The sequence below is a fragment of the Bubalus bubalis genome, chromosome 17 (assembly GCF_019923935.1).
Source record: "Bubalus bubalis isolate 160015118507 breed Murrah chromosome 17, NDDB_SH_1, whole genome shotgun sequence".
NCBI lineage: Eukaryota > Metazoa > Chordata > Mammalia > Artiodactyla > Bovidae > Bubalus > Bubalus bubalis.
This window is the reverse complement of record NC_059173.1, coordinates 47,431,908-47,446,299: the sequence shown is the minus strand read 5'-3', so window position 1 is coordinate 47,446,299 and position 14,392 is coordinate 47,431,908. Positions and strand designations below refer to the sequence as shown.

The 14,392-nt window shown below is 43.8% G+C and overlaps 1 protein-coding gene across 3 annotated transcripts in view; it reads right to left on the bottom strand.

The window, feature by feature from the left end:
• The window catches only part of PCDH10 (protocadherin 10), a 46,130-nt gene extending 34,252 nt beyond the window's left edge, over positions 1-11,878 (bottom strand). The window contains exons 1-3 of one of the 3 annotated variants that reach the window (XM_045163166.1): positions 8,307-11,878; positions 6,639-6,697; positions 5,983-6,089 (exon numbers count right to left, since the gene is read on the bottom strand). In XM_045163166.1, coding sequence (XP_045019101.1) covers positions 5,983-6,089; positions 6,639-6,697; positions 8,307-10,934 — 2,794 coding nt within the window. In that variant the 5' untranslated portion in view covers positions 10,935-11,878. The remainder of the gene's footprint in view (positions 1-5,982; positions 6,090-6,638; positions 6,698-8,306) is intronic. The other 2 variants (XM_045163167.1, XM_006049833.4) reach the window with 2 other exon arrangements.
• Positions 11,879-14,392: the final 2,514 nt, after the last annotated feature.

Genomic DNA, 14,392 nt, shown 5'->3' with positions numbered 1-14,392 from the left:
AAGGGAAGAAGAATATCCCTGATGCACACTGACACAGCAGGTAACTAGAAGCTATAGAACCAGAGAGATCTGTATTTTGATGCACTGTACTCTAAACACTCCCTATTTATAGTGTGATAAGGAATAAAAGGTCTTTTTGATAGATGGAGGTACCATTAAAAGTCAATTATGGGCAATTATTTTAAAAATAAATTTATATCATATTAAATTTGAAGTTGATGGTAAACTTCAAATATTAAGATAGAATTATATTACCGGATCCTGATAAAGATGGGTACTAATGTAAAATTTGGAATTAATACAATTTTTCATCACATAACTGATAAAACCCTTTCAAATACACCTCATGAGACCATTAATAGTATTTCACATCTTTTTGAGCACTGTACCCAAGGATTCTTATAATTCTGAATATGATAATCACACAGAAAAGTTTTAATGATCTAGTTTCTGAATTATCTTTTAGATAGTTGAAGGTACTTTTATGAGATGTTAGAAGGTACTTTTATTAGAACTTGTTTTCATGGCTAGTTGATACTCAATTGTGCTAAATTTCTTCTCTTGAAGTATATGGTTTTCTGCCTCTTTGACTTATTAGACGCTAGTTAAAATTCCCTTAGATGATGAAATAAAGTTCTCTGACTTGAAAACCTGTACAAAAAAATTATCATGTGCATAACAAGAAAAGTGAGAAATATGATAAAGTTTTCTGTTGGATAAATAGTGTTACCTGCCTGGAAGGGGAACAACACTTGTACATAATGTTCCTCATAAATTTATGAGCTACTCCTTTTAAAGTGGGATCCCCATAGTGATAACACAGCTTTATGTAAGTACAAGGAGAGGGAAGATGGCACACCTTGTGCGTGAATATGTTTCACACGTTTTACCAACAAAACAAGTGTACTAATTTCTCATGAGGAAAATATCAGACGTAGAAACAATTTTTTTAATCACATAAAAAGTATATCAATAAATTTCAAATAAGTTTTAGAAATGTTCATTGACAAAAAAATTTTTTTTTCATCTCAAATGTATAGTTTGAGAACCAAATAAATTGTGCCCATTACCTGGCCTCACCTTAGGGAGCCACTGAAAGATGAAAATGACTTTATCTTTTTTCATATATCACTAGTCCCCATTAAGTATAGTATTTTAATGACCAGACAAGCAGAGGTATGTTTAAGTTTTGTGGTGGTCAGTGACTGCACAAAGGACCGGAATGCCAAGTATTTCAGTACATGGGACATTTAAAAATGCGTATCTTTCACACTGCTTTTGGAAATTTTTAACATCTCAGGTTGAAGGCGCAAGAGAAAATAACTTCAACGTCATATCATTTTTTTTTCTCATTCAAATGCCCTTATTTTAGAACCTGTGAGACTTGTATAGCAGAAAAGTACAGGCCACACCTGAGTTATGAAGTTTTGGTCATTCTTAAGAAACATTTCAACATACAGATTTTATTTGCAATTTCTTGTAATTTATTTTTTTCCATTTCTTGGAAATGGTCTGTTCTACATGGCACGACAGCTGAAGTGATAGACTGCATGTTATATAGAGATATATTTAGACAAATTTTAAAATACATCTTTTTACACTAGCAAGTAACTTGATCCCTTATAGTCAGAGGCTGTGATATTACCACTGAGAACAAACTGTGATTTCAAAAATGTAATTAGAGTCAATTTGTTCTGTTTTCTGATGAATTCAATACAACAAAATTACATGGACCTTTCTCATGTAACAAGCCTTCAAAAAATGTATTTTTCCCCAAATATGATAAATTAGTTAAAAAAATCAACACACATATTTTTGAGGAAATTGTAAGTCTTCTTTTAATTATTTAACACTGGAGAAATTAGAGATATTAACAATAATCACCAAAATTTCTGTAGTTTTTGGTTTGGTTTGGGAGCAGAGATTTTACAACATAATTCATCTATGAAAAAATCAAAACATGCAGATCAAAATTTTCTCACTATTAACATATTTCAATGTTTATATTTTTCTCCATTTTATCTTAATATTTCTTTTATATCTTTTTCAATTGTAAATGTCTCTGCATTACCTAGTTGTAGCTCATATTTTCACCAGAAATCTTAGCAAAAAGCTTTTGCTTATTCAGACTATGGTATAAATTTACCTTATTTATAAAGCCAGAAGCTAAGTGCCAATATCTAAATTCTTATTGGAGTTGAGAAAGGGAAATTTTTAACTTTATGATAGGCAGAAAATTCTTATTGATATTGCAGTAGTAGTACAATGGCTTAATTTATTTCATGATATATGTTTTTCTACTAGTATGAAAACACTGACAATATAAATCACTTTTTAAATTTATAGTCAAGTTTTGACCATGTGTCGTGTACAAGTCTCATAATAATTAGTTAAGAAATAAACACATTTAGAAGCTAACCTGTCTTTTAAATAAACGAAAAATTTAGAAGAAGAGAAATTTGAAAAATTTCAGGTAAACTATAACAAGTAACATTAACTTATGAGGGTTTTCTTCTTCAATATACATTTTAAGAAGGTCAATTATTAAAAATAAATTCAAATTTAATCTTAGTGTGCACATTGTGTACTTAATAAATGGGGGTGGGGTGGAAACAACTACTTACAGCTAAACAGATCTCCTTAGATCTACCTCGGATAATACTAAAATGTTTAAGACTCTACAGCTAAAAATGTTGTATCAGTATTTAAATCAGACAAAAAAATCTATCTTTTAATCTAATGGTATTATAAAGTTGAACATATACTAGTTTTAAGTTCACTTTGGCCTTTTTTTTTGGCTATTTAAGCTGTGATTAATCAGTTTCTCCCCTTGTGATGGTTTATGCAAGCATTTACCACATCTCCTTGGACTTCTGCCATACCTAACCAATACATCAATAGTGTACTGAAAAAAACGGAAAGCACCTTGACAAGGCTATAGAAAGAAAGTGCCACAGACCCGTGGTCAAGTCGAAGAATTCCACACATGGAGCCAGGTGCAGTGGAAAACTGAAAAAGCTTATGTGATTCTCTGTGCAGCTGCCTCCGTGTTTAAAGCCCTTCTATGAACAAGATTGGTGACTGCAAATGGCTTAGAGAGGAGAAAAGCAAGTGGGGAGGAGGGAGAAAGAACAAAAAAGAAAACTGTTCATAGAAGAATAAACGGAAGGCATATCCAAATAAATAAATACAAATTAATGTTAACACGGAAAATGAAAATGGGAATAAATAAAGACTTAGGAAGCTTAAACAGGTGAAGAACTAAGCTAAACAGTGTATACTATGTAACATGAAATGAGGTATAAACTAGAGAATTCAGAATTCATATCTTTTCAGTGTTGTTTTCCCCTGATAGTCTAACTCTCCCCTTTAAAACCTAAAGCTGAGTGGGATTTGCTTATTAGCTCAAAAGTTTTTCATATCCTAACCCTGGAAACAGATGTGCTATGAAGAATATTCTCTAAATATTGCAAACTTGGAAGATCATCCTGGTTGGAAGATCATCCTTTATTTCCTGGTTGTATAAGGAAATAAAGCAGATGTACCTGTTTGCCTGAGATAGGCTTAACTTTTAGGAAATTAACTCTAGCTACTTGGTGTGAAGTTTATAGTACACAACAAAGAATGGACTGGAAAAAAGTCATTAAATAAAGGCATCCTAATTCTCTGCATTTAGGGTTTTATACTTTAAAAGGTAAACAATGTAAAATCATTTTAACAATAAAACTAGATATATTAAATCTGACTGCAATTCAGCTCATAAATGTGTAATTATTTCTTAATACAAGTGTGTTAATACAATTCAAAAACAACTATCATTATGCCCAATAGGTTGTGGTAACCCTATAAATGCTAATGAAATAGATCCACAGATTGTTAATTCTGTCATACTTTTACATGTTAAAAACCTAAAGACAGAAAAAAAGAATTTTCCATTTTAATAAGAAAAATGAAAACTACCCTGCTTTTAAACATGTTTTCCAAACACAATTTAGCATTTAACATTTTCAAATGTTTTGACATCTCAAATAATTTGTAAGTAATGTTACCAAAATGGCAACATTGAGTGCTTGCGAAATAAAAGAACCGCTGGGAAGGCACATTGATAAGAACATATTCCCATCCATCTTCCAAATTTAGCACTTTTTGCAGATGTTTATTCCTTTCTCTTTCTTCAGTTAAGTTATTATGGCTCATTATGTCTGAGGAACTAAACTAATTGAAATGTTCATTGAGACTGGAGTGCTACAGAAAAAAAAAAAAAAAAGAAAAGTAAGGGGGAGTGGGAAAGGAATAAAATATACCCACAAGGAAACATGCAGCGGGGGATTTTCTTTTTTTTAATGTTAAACATTTTGTTTCAAAAGCTTTAAAAGGCTGACTATGAAATCAGAAACTGAAAAAGAATAGGAATGAGCAATTCCAAACGTACACCTTTTAAAAGATAACAATAAATCATATGTCATATATAGGCCAAAAATGAAAGGGACTTTGTACTCAAATATAAACTTCTGGCAGGATCTGGTTTGTTGTCAGGTTCCCAGACACTAAATAGATGCTCTGTTCACTTAGCGTGAAGGCCCGCAAGGGGCAGGGACCTCCGGGGATTCTTGGCAGTTCTCAAGTCTCATTAGGTCTGCATATTAATGACTTGCAGCAATATAAAGAGACCCTTGAGCAGTCTTTTCTCCCCCTCCTCTTGCCTGCGTTTCCCAAGGCCGAGGCAGCCTCAGACACACCACACATGAGCCAAGTGAGAGGCCTGCAGCCACCAACTGCTGCCAGGCGACGGTGGGGCGGGTACTGCCCTTTGACACGCTGCCTCAACACCTTTCAGAGGTCCAGGGAGTGTGTTAAGGAATGGGTGCTCTCGAGGATCAATGTTACCTTGAAAATGAGAACCCTATCTCCCTATGGCTTAATCACTAACCAAAATAAACCTTAAAAGCTCAAGTGAATGAAGTTGAACCTCCAAACAGTCCAATGATGGGCGTTTTTTAGAAGTGACACAAGCTAGCTTGCCTTTGCATTGCTTTATGTGTCAGATAAAACACAAAACTCAGTTGAAAGAGAAAAAGTTTTAAAAAAAATTCAAAAAGCATCCTTCATAACTGATATGCAAACAAAGTAGAAAGAAAATCCAAACCTTGTGAAACTGTTTTCATTAAGGTACATATTTTATTTCTTTTCAGTGTCTTCTTTAATTATTAGTAACTAGAGTTATCAGGATTCTATAAAACTTGAAGGGGACATGTATACAGGAGAAAAGTAAAGTAAAATAAAGTAAAACAAAGTAAAAAATATGTATCACATTGTAACTCCTATCAGGGAATACCTTCAAGCTTACATGCAAATACACCCAGAGGTCAACTTTTGAACATGGATCCTGTTGAAAATATGAAGAATGCTTCAGAAAATGGACATTATCAAATGTTTACTAATGTCCTGAAGCCTAAGAACCCAGATTTGGAAATCCGGCTTTCAATCTATTCATGACTTTTAATCACCATTCCTTTTTTCATTCAATATTCAGTGGAATGTAAAATGCATTGCTCTGGAAATGAGAAAATTTGGATTTTGGTTCCCAGTCATCCACTTATCTTCTTGAGACCAATTTCATTCATCTTCTGTTATTTCATCCATAAGCAAGTCTAATAATAGCTTAATTGATTGAAGACTGGGGACTGGACCAGGTGAGAAATCTATGTCCTTTGTATGCAATATAATTCCCAGAAAGAATATGACATAAAAAAGAAAAGTTTCATGATCTCACGTATTCCACAATGAATTTCTAACTTTCATTCTCTAAAGGAACATTAGACGGTATTACAAGTCCCTTTGAGTATACAATTGTCAACATAGGATGACACCAGTTTTCTGTAGGTTTACTAACACTAAAAACTACCTATAACATCATCCTCTCAGGATTTATTTTTAAAAAATCCACTATAAAAGTCAGCATTGCCCTTTAATCACACTTACCAGCTGACTGGCCGCGGTTGGTGGCGTCATGATCACTATCTCCCTGTTCACTGTCTCCATGACCACTGTCCTTAGAGCTTACTATGTCGGCTTCCTGGAATGCAGAACTAGAAGTACAAAAATGTGAATATTAGAATAAAAAAGATTGAAGAAACACAGAAAACATTCTTCTGCCACCACATGGTCACCTATGGTGCTGCAGATGCTTATAGCTCTTGATTTCTGCTTAAAGCTAGTTTTTAAAACCTTAAGCCTAACTCTCCAACACTGAGCATCAGCAGTCAGTTTGAGCCCTTAAGGCATGTAAAGTTCAATCATTATTCTATGATTGGAGCTAAGCATATGCTTATATCATTTTCATAGGACAGATATATATGTATATGTCTGGAATAGTTAGAAAGATTATCAGAAGCAGCGTAGGAGTGTAAACTGACAAAATATTCAAATATATTTAGTGGTTGTATATAAAAGAAACACACCAATATTTTTTAATTTATTGTCTAGAAAACCTAATATAATCAATATTTATATCCTGTCCTAATTGGAAATATTTTATCATTTTCTATTTTGATATTGAATAATATACCTAATTCCTACTTTTAGTAGGTCCTAATTTGTCTATACACGAAGCTAGGAAAAAAAAAAGGAGTCCATACCTGTTAACTCGGCGAGGTCTGTCAACTAGATAGCTGAGCTCTGCTCTCTGGTGTTTAGTCTAGAAAAAAAATAAATAAATCAAGAGCATTCGAACGCTATGGGTTTAACAGTCTGATTTTGAGGCTAGGAACTATTTCTAGCTTAAGGAATTGTGTACATTTTTAAGGAATTTCTAAGCTGTTCTAAGACCTCAGACTAGTTTTTATAAAGACTAGTGCTAGTAAAGACAAGAAGATATGCAGATTTTGCATATCTAGATTTTCAGTAAAGGTTAAAAAAATACACAAATAAAAGGCCAATTTTAAGTGTGTGTGTGTGTGTTTTAAAGAGAGAATGCAAATAACCTCATAGCTGGCCCTCATAAACTATTGTCTCCAATAGTCAACCTAGATATACGCTGCAGTCTTTCTTTCAGTGGCCTAAAAAAAGTGTTTAGGTGCATACTGGTTGACACAAGAAAAACAGCACGCTCAATAAGCAAAAAGGTTGGATATTTTATGGAATTATTTTGTTGTTTATTTTCAAAATGTGCTTAAGATACAAATGAGCTGTACAAATATTCATGAAAGTCAATGAATAATATCTAAGACTCAAAATAAATAAAATAACCTGCCAAGAAAGGAGTTCATAATACCCGCTTCCCTCCTGGCCCCAATTCTTCCCCCTCCAAACACACTCTGCATTCTCCTCCCCGCCTCCACCACCCCACACACACCTTTTCCGGTCCAAACTTTCTTTTACAGAAATCAACTCTGTTCTCCCTCTCCCTCCCTCCTTTCAACTTTGCCACTTCTCCAACTTAAAAAAGGAAATCGGAATTGACATGCCAAATTCTTTGATAAAGAAAGCCAACAGCAGTAATTCATCAAAAACGATGGCAAGAAGGTGATTATTAGCTAAAAGGAATATGTAAGACAAGAACTGTTGAAGCCTTTCCGTGAGTTTACGCTTACAGGGGTTTGTGCCAAAGCAACTTCATTCAAATTCACACTGTGTGGGCGTTGGGCTTCAAGAACGTCTGTAAATGCTGTCCAGAGTAGAACTGAAGGCTTTTTTTTTTTTGCAACCCGAGTTCAGAGAACAAGGATCTGATAACTCATTCACTAAAACATGCATTCGAGTTTAGACAACTATGCAAAGTTAAACAATCTGTAGCTTACTTTTACACGCGACTGAAGGCATCGATAAACAAAGCCAAACAATTAACTTTATTATGCTTGGGACAAATGCAAAGAGAAAAAAAGACCTTTGCCAGTGCCAGAAGGTCCCTCCCTGCATTTCCCTCTCCCCTCGGGCACTTTCTCCTTTACCCCCAGCTTTCTAAGAAGGGAAAGGACTGGGGTGGGGTAGGGTGGGGTGAGGGGGACTAGGATTTTAAAGGAAAGATGCCAGAGGGAAGAAGGAGGATCCAAGGTGGCAAAGCACCAAAGGAGGGGAATGAAAATAAATGTGGAAGGGTGGAGCGCAGAAAATTAGGGACGACAAGAAGTTTAAGATACACAGGAAGGGGTGGGAGAGGCGGCTTTCCATTCCTGCCCCCACAAAGATACAAATAAGCTAATATCCTAAAAATAAATACACAGTGCACCATAGATACAAGGGCCGGGCTAGAGGAGGCTTTCGGATGGAGGAGATGAGAGATGGTGGTCCTTTCGCTTCAGCCTTACCTCGTTGGACAAAATGCTTCCGTTGGAGATGATGTCGGGCTGCTGGTCTGTGTAACCGGTGACTATGGCCCCGCAGGGGTTGTGCTCAGTGTCCGTACTCCGCGATGGGCTGCAGGGCTTAAGGAACATCAGGTCGGTTTTGGCGGACTCGGGGGTCAGGCAGACCTGGTAGCAGTAATTCTGGTTGTGGTGATGGGAGCCAAAGCTCCCGGACTCCTCCACCGGCACCTGGGCCGGGTTACTGGGTACGTTGGAGCTTTGAACCAGCATGATGTCCGACTTGCTGAGTTTCTTCTTGCGCGCCCGGGCTTGGCGGCCACAGCAGGTCGACCCCCCGCTGCCACAGCAGCAGCAGAGGCAGCAGTCGCTGGCCAGACACGTGTAAATATTCAGCTTTTTCTCTTTCTGGCAACGCACGGCAAGCACGATCATGGCCAGAAGGAAGATGAAGGATACCGAGCCCAGCGCGATGATGAGGATAAGGGTGAGGTCTAGCGACGTCTCCCCGCCGCCGGAGCGGCTGGGGCGCTGGTGCTCTCCTGACCCCCCGCCCCCGCCCCCTCCCCCGCCCTGGGGCTCTACAGCGCCATCCACCAGCTGCACCACCAAGGTGGCGGTGGAGGACAGGGGAGGTTGCCCGTGGTCGCGCACCTCGATCACCAGTTCGTAAGGCCGCTGGGGGTCGCGCTTGGCTGGCACCCGGCGCGCTGTACGGAGCTCCCCGGTGCGCCAATCCATGCGGAAGAGGTTCATTTCGTTACCCCTCACAATGCTGTAGGTGAGCCGGGCGTTCTCGCCGTCATCTGCGTCCACCGCGGCCACGCGGGTCAGCAGGTAACCGGGTTCAGCCGAGCGGGGCAGCACCTCGCGCGCCGGAGTCCCGTTGCGCCCCGGAAGGGGGGCTACGATGGCAGGAGCGTTGTCGTTCTGATCCACGATGAGGATGTTGACCGTGGCGTTGCCAGCCAGTGCCTGGGGGCTACCGGCGTCCCGCGCTTCCACTTGGAAGCTGAAGTCCTTGAGCTGTTCATAGTCGAAGGAGCGCAGGGCATACAGGTAGCCGTTCTCGGAGTTGATGGACACGTAAGTGAAGACGCTCATGCCCTGGATCTGGCACTCCAGGATAGAGTAGGCTAGCTGGGCGTTGGCGCCCTCATCACGGTCTGTGGCGCTCACCGCGTAGATGTAGGCGCCTGGCACGTTGTTTTCGGTCACATACACGTCGTAGACCGGCTGGCTGAAGCGCGGTGCGTTGTCGTTCACATCTGACACTTGCACCTGGATGGACTTACTGGTGGAGAGTGCAGGCTCGCCCCGGTCGCGAGCCACCACGGTCAGGGTGTAGGAGTCCCCCGCCTCTCGGTCCAGAGGGGCCTCGGTCACGATGGTATAGTAGTTCTTGAAGGAAGACTTGAGGCGGAACGGCACATCCCCCAGCAGCTCGCACTGCACCTGCCCATTCTCCTCTGAGTCGCGGTCGGTTACGCTGAACAAGGCCACCACCGTGCCGGGCGCCGCGCCCTCGCTCACCGCCTCCTTCACGGTGCTGAAGCTGATCTCCGGCGCGTTGTCGTTAGCATCCAGCACCCTCACTATCACCTTGCAGTGCGCAGGCACGGCGTTGGGGCCCAGGTCCTTGGCTTGAACGTACACTTGGTACACCGGGCTCTCTTCGTAGTCCAGCTCGCCGCTCACCTCCAACCGGCCGGTGCGAGGGGAGAGTCCGAAGAGCTCGCGTGCCCGGGGCGAAATGTGGCTACTGAAGGAGTACACGACCTCTCCATTCTGGCCCTCATCTGGGTCTGTGGCGTTAAGCTGGATCACGAGCGTACCAGGCGGCGAGTTCTCTGGTAGGGACACAGTGTAGACGGGTTGGTCGAAGGCGGGCACATTGTCGTTTGAGTCCAGCACTCGGATGGTGAGTAGGGCCGTGCCGGTGCGCTGCTGCTGGGGGAGCAGGCCCCCTCCCCCGCCGCCGCCTCCTCCTCCTTCTCCGCCTCCCCCTCCTCCCCCGTCCACCGCGGTCAGCACGTAGCGGTGCACCGCTTGCTGCTCTCGGTCCAGAGGCTTCTCCAGCACCAGCTCGGCGAATCGGTTGCCATCCCCCTGGGTCTGCACGTCCAGGGAGAAGTAGCTGTTAGGGGTGATCTCGTAGTCGCGCAAGGAGTTGGTACCCACGTCTGGGTCGAATGCGCTCTCCAAGGGGAAGCGGGTGCCCGGCGTGGCGCTCTCAGAGATCTCTACGGTCAGGTCCGGCTCCGGGAAGGAGGGGGGATTGTCGTTGATGTCCAGCACCTCGATCTCCACCCGGAACAGCTCCAAGGGGTTCTCCAGGAAGACCTCCAGGTGCAGGACGCAGGAGGGGCTCTGCTTGCAGATTTGCTCGCGGTCAATCTTCTCATTCACGTACAACACCCCGGTCTCCAGGTTGAGGTCCAAGTAAGGGGTCCGAGAGTTGGGAGCCGTTTGAAAGCCGCGAGCCGAAAGTTTTGTAATGTCCAAGCCCAGATCTTCAGCGATATTCCCCACGAAAGTGCCATGTTCCTGCTCCTCCTGCACCGTGTAGTGAAGCTGGGAAAAGACTCCTTCCACCATCCAGAGCAAGGCAAAGAATAATAGCACAATCATCTCCAAACGGAAAGGAAGCAGCTTCCCGCAGCCAGTCAGCCACCCAATCACCTCCCCCACCACCACGGGAAAAAAAAAAAATCTCAAATAAAAAATACAAATAAAAGTGCGCTGTGGGGGGGGGGGGGGGGCTCCTGTGGCTTTCTGTCCTTACAAATCTTATTTCTTTTGCTTCATTTTAGGGTTTCCCCCAATTCAACCTCATTTTTAAATCTTAGAACAGGAAGGGTGACAGGCGTCCCCTTTCCTCATCTGTAATCTTCTCACTGACCAATTAATAAAATAATAATACAATAGTCAGCGTCCTTTATTCCGACAGTCTTGGCGCAACGCGGCGCTGGCAAATCCCAAGGAGGAAATTTCGGTATTTCAAGACTGTCCTCGGTTTGTCTTCTCGCTGATGGGAGGAGAAGAAGGAGGAGGAAAAGGAGAAGGAGGAGGAGGAAGATGAAGAGGAAGAGGAGAAGGAAGAGGAGATGCTGTTGGCACCGCTGAACATGCCTCTTACTGTCAACGGCTGGCAAATGCAAAAGGGCTTAAAAACAGCGAGGGAATTTTGTGCCGGAAAAGCATAGAATGGCTCTGCAGCATAAAACTTTCATTCTCTTCATTTCTCCGGATGGATGTTCTTGGCATTTTTTCCTCTTTCGCTCTATTTGTCTGTTTTGGCTGTCATAGTCTTGCCTCTTTCTGTCCTCATCTCCACCGTCGTTTGCCTCTCAGTAACTGTGAGGAGCAGTTTCTTTTTTGCTGTTTCCTTCCCAAGCCTCTTCTTTCCTCTAACCTGTCTCTCTGCTTTTCAGTTCCTCCCTCCTCCTCCTGCCTCAGCCCTAAGCCTGCGATCTCGGCTGGCAGTTTCTGAGCTCCGAGCGCTCCGCTTCTCTGTTTTTGCGCAGCGCCCTCATTCTGCCAACCAATCGCCGAGGAGCACCACCCACCGAGTCAGAACTAATTGGACAAACTGGCCGTCAAGAAGGCGCGTCACGCAGTAACCGGGCCGGGCGGGATGGAACCCGCGTCTGAGCTGCCGGGGTGAGTGTGAGTGTGAGAGCGAGAACAGCCCGGCAGGTCCCCAGGTGCTAGCTGGGGACTCTGCCTCGGAAAGTTCCCAGTCCCCAGCCGCAGGTAACGGAGAGGGAATAGAGAGGTTTCCCTGTTTGCATCAGCAAATGCGAAAACATAATAGCAGCAGCGGTATCCTCTCCCAGGAGCGGGGTTTCCAATGACGCTAACATTCTTTTTCCTTTAAGGTGTTTTCCTTGCTGCTGATCGTGAAAATAAGTCACCGAGAAAAACAGGAAAAAGTTGCAGAGGGGCCACTAATTGGCTGGGGTTACCAATTTAAGGGACCCTGGCGGAGATTAGCAGGACATTTAAAAACAGATATGGCGTAGGCTGTGTCAAACTAAGTGTGAAGGTCTGAAGGGGCTGCGGGGAAAAGGGGTTAGACAGCTGGAGTGTGGAGGGGAGGTGGGTCCCAAACAGCCAGGGGATGCAAGCCCAGGGATGAACGCTGGCGGCTCCTATAGACGTGCAGACGCTTTATACTCGCCTCTTCCCTTCCTAAACGTACATCCACAGTATCTTACCAAAATTTAATTGGCTTACAGACCTGGTTTGAGCTGTGAGCCCTTTGATCAACGACTGAAGAGTTTCATTTGAGCTCTGCTTTCCAGCCCGCCAGCCTAGCGCTGACTCTCTGGCCTCGGGCACGGAGCTCTGCCGTTCGTTGCAAGGCGCCTCGAATATCCCTGCGCCTCCCCCTGCCAAGTGCGACGCAGCGGCGGCGCGCACAGGCTTTTTTCTGCTTTTTCTGACAATTGGCGATCTCCCCCTCCTCCCTACACTAGACCCGAGCACCGATTCTTGCCCAGCCTGGAGCAAGACCGCAGGATGAGGGCAGAGGGACGGCTGTGAACGCGTGTGGGGGCGGGGTTGAGGGTAGGTGCGTGGGCTGGGGCCGTGCACACGCGGGGCCCCAGTGTGTGTGAGGCTGCGAGTATCTGCAAACGCGCTTGCACATCCATCCACGGCGCTCGCATCCATCCTGCCTGGTTCCGCTCACCGCTCTGTATAAGCCCCAACGTAGCATCCCTCCAACACCTCCGGGGCCCCGAAGGATGCGCTTGAAGAGCTCCGAGTGCTCACTCTCGGCGAAGCGCCGGGGCAAAGCGGCGCGTAAACGCACCCAGTTCTTGTGAAGTTAAAATACAGCGTGAACTCTTCAATGCTAGAGTGGATTCAATGTTAATTCTCCAAAAAAGATTTTTTAAAGCGTAATTGTGTATTAATTAATGGGCTGTAGGGGGTTGTTTATTCAACCAATGCAGCCCTTGTTGAGTTGCCTTCTTATGCTACAAGATAGAAAGATCCCTTGCGGCTTCCTGGTAATGAATGACCCGGGAGTAACACCGCCACAACCTGCGGGGAAAAGGAGAGTCATTTACCCGATCCTGAGGTATGTTGTCATTCCCTCCTGGCAGGGAATTAAGAAGGGCGAGTGGCCATGGCCGGGAACATAGACTGAGGCTTGTCTCTGCGAGTCCCTTGAGTGCCTGTCTGCGGCTCCAGCCCCCCCCCCCCCCCCCCGCCCCCATTGGCTCTTTCATGGAGATAGGTCCAGCCTTTGAGCGGTTGGAAGGAAAGGATGCCAGCAAAAATGGCTAATCCTTTTCCAGCTGCAGTAAACTGACGATTGGCCAAAGCCAAGCGAAAACCGCCGCAGTTAAAATGATTTTAGCGTCACGTCTGCAGCTGAGAATGGAGCGTCAGTTTTTAAAAGGACCTGTGGATCAATGAAAAGGAGATTATAGTGTATCTGAATATTAATAATGGCATTGCATCTGTACTTTCTCTCCCCCCCCCCCCCCCTTTTGATTTTTCCTTAGATCTGCAGGATTGAAATGAAATGTTTTGAGGTCTTCAAGCTGACTCATCAGAATAATCCTGGAACATTTTTAAAATGACGGTAATTTTCTAATATTTCATTTGTACGTACGGAAACACTTGTGTGTGCGCGCGTGTTTGCGTGTGAGAAGCATGCGGCTGAATGACAATGCAGATCCAGAAACTGCGGGAGGGGGATTGTGTTCTCAAAACGTAGATGAAGTTTGAGCAGACTTTGGACATTCGCTTAGAGCCAGAGAGCTTCCAGAGGTGGAGATGAGAACGTGGAGAGATGGCCAGATTTGCCTGTAAATAATCACTACATCCACTGTAATACTTGAGCTGCATTTTTTTTTTTTTTTTGAAAGCAGTTGTGTTTGAAAGGGAAACTCTCTCCACAAACGTGGGTTACAGGCGTCTCCTAGCGGCGAAAGCCGCACAGGACAAGCCAGTGAATTTTGCTTTGGGGCTCTGGTTCGGCTGGGCCGGCCTGTTGGGGGCTCTGCAGGATTTCTTGGGTCGCAGAGGCTAGGATCCGCGCCGGTGAAGCCGGCCGAGGTCCTCTAGAGGTC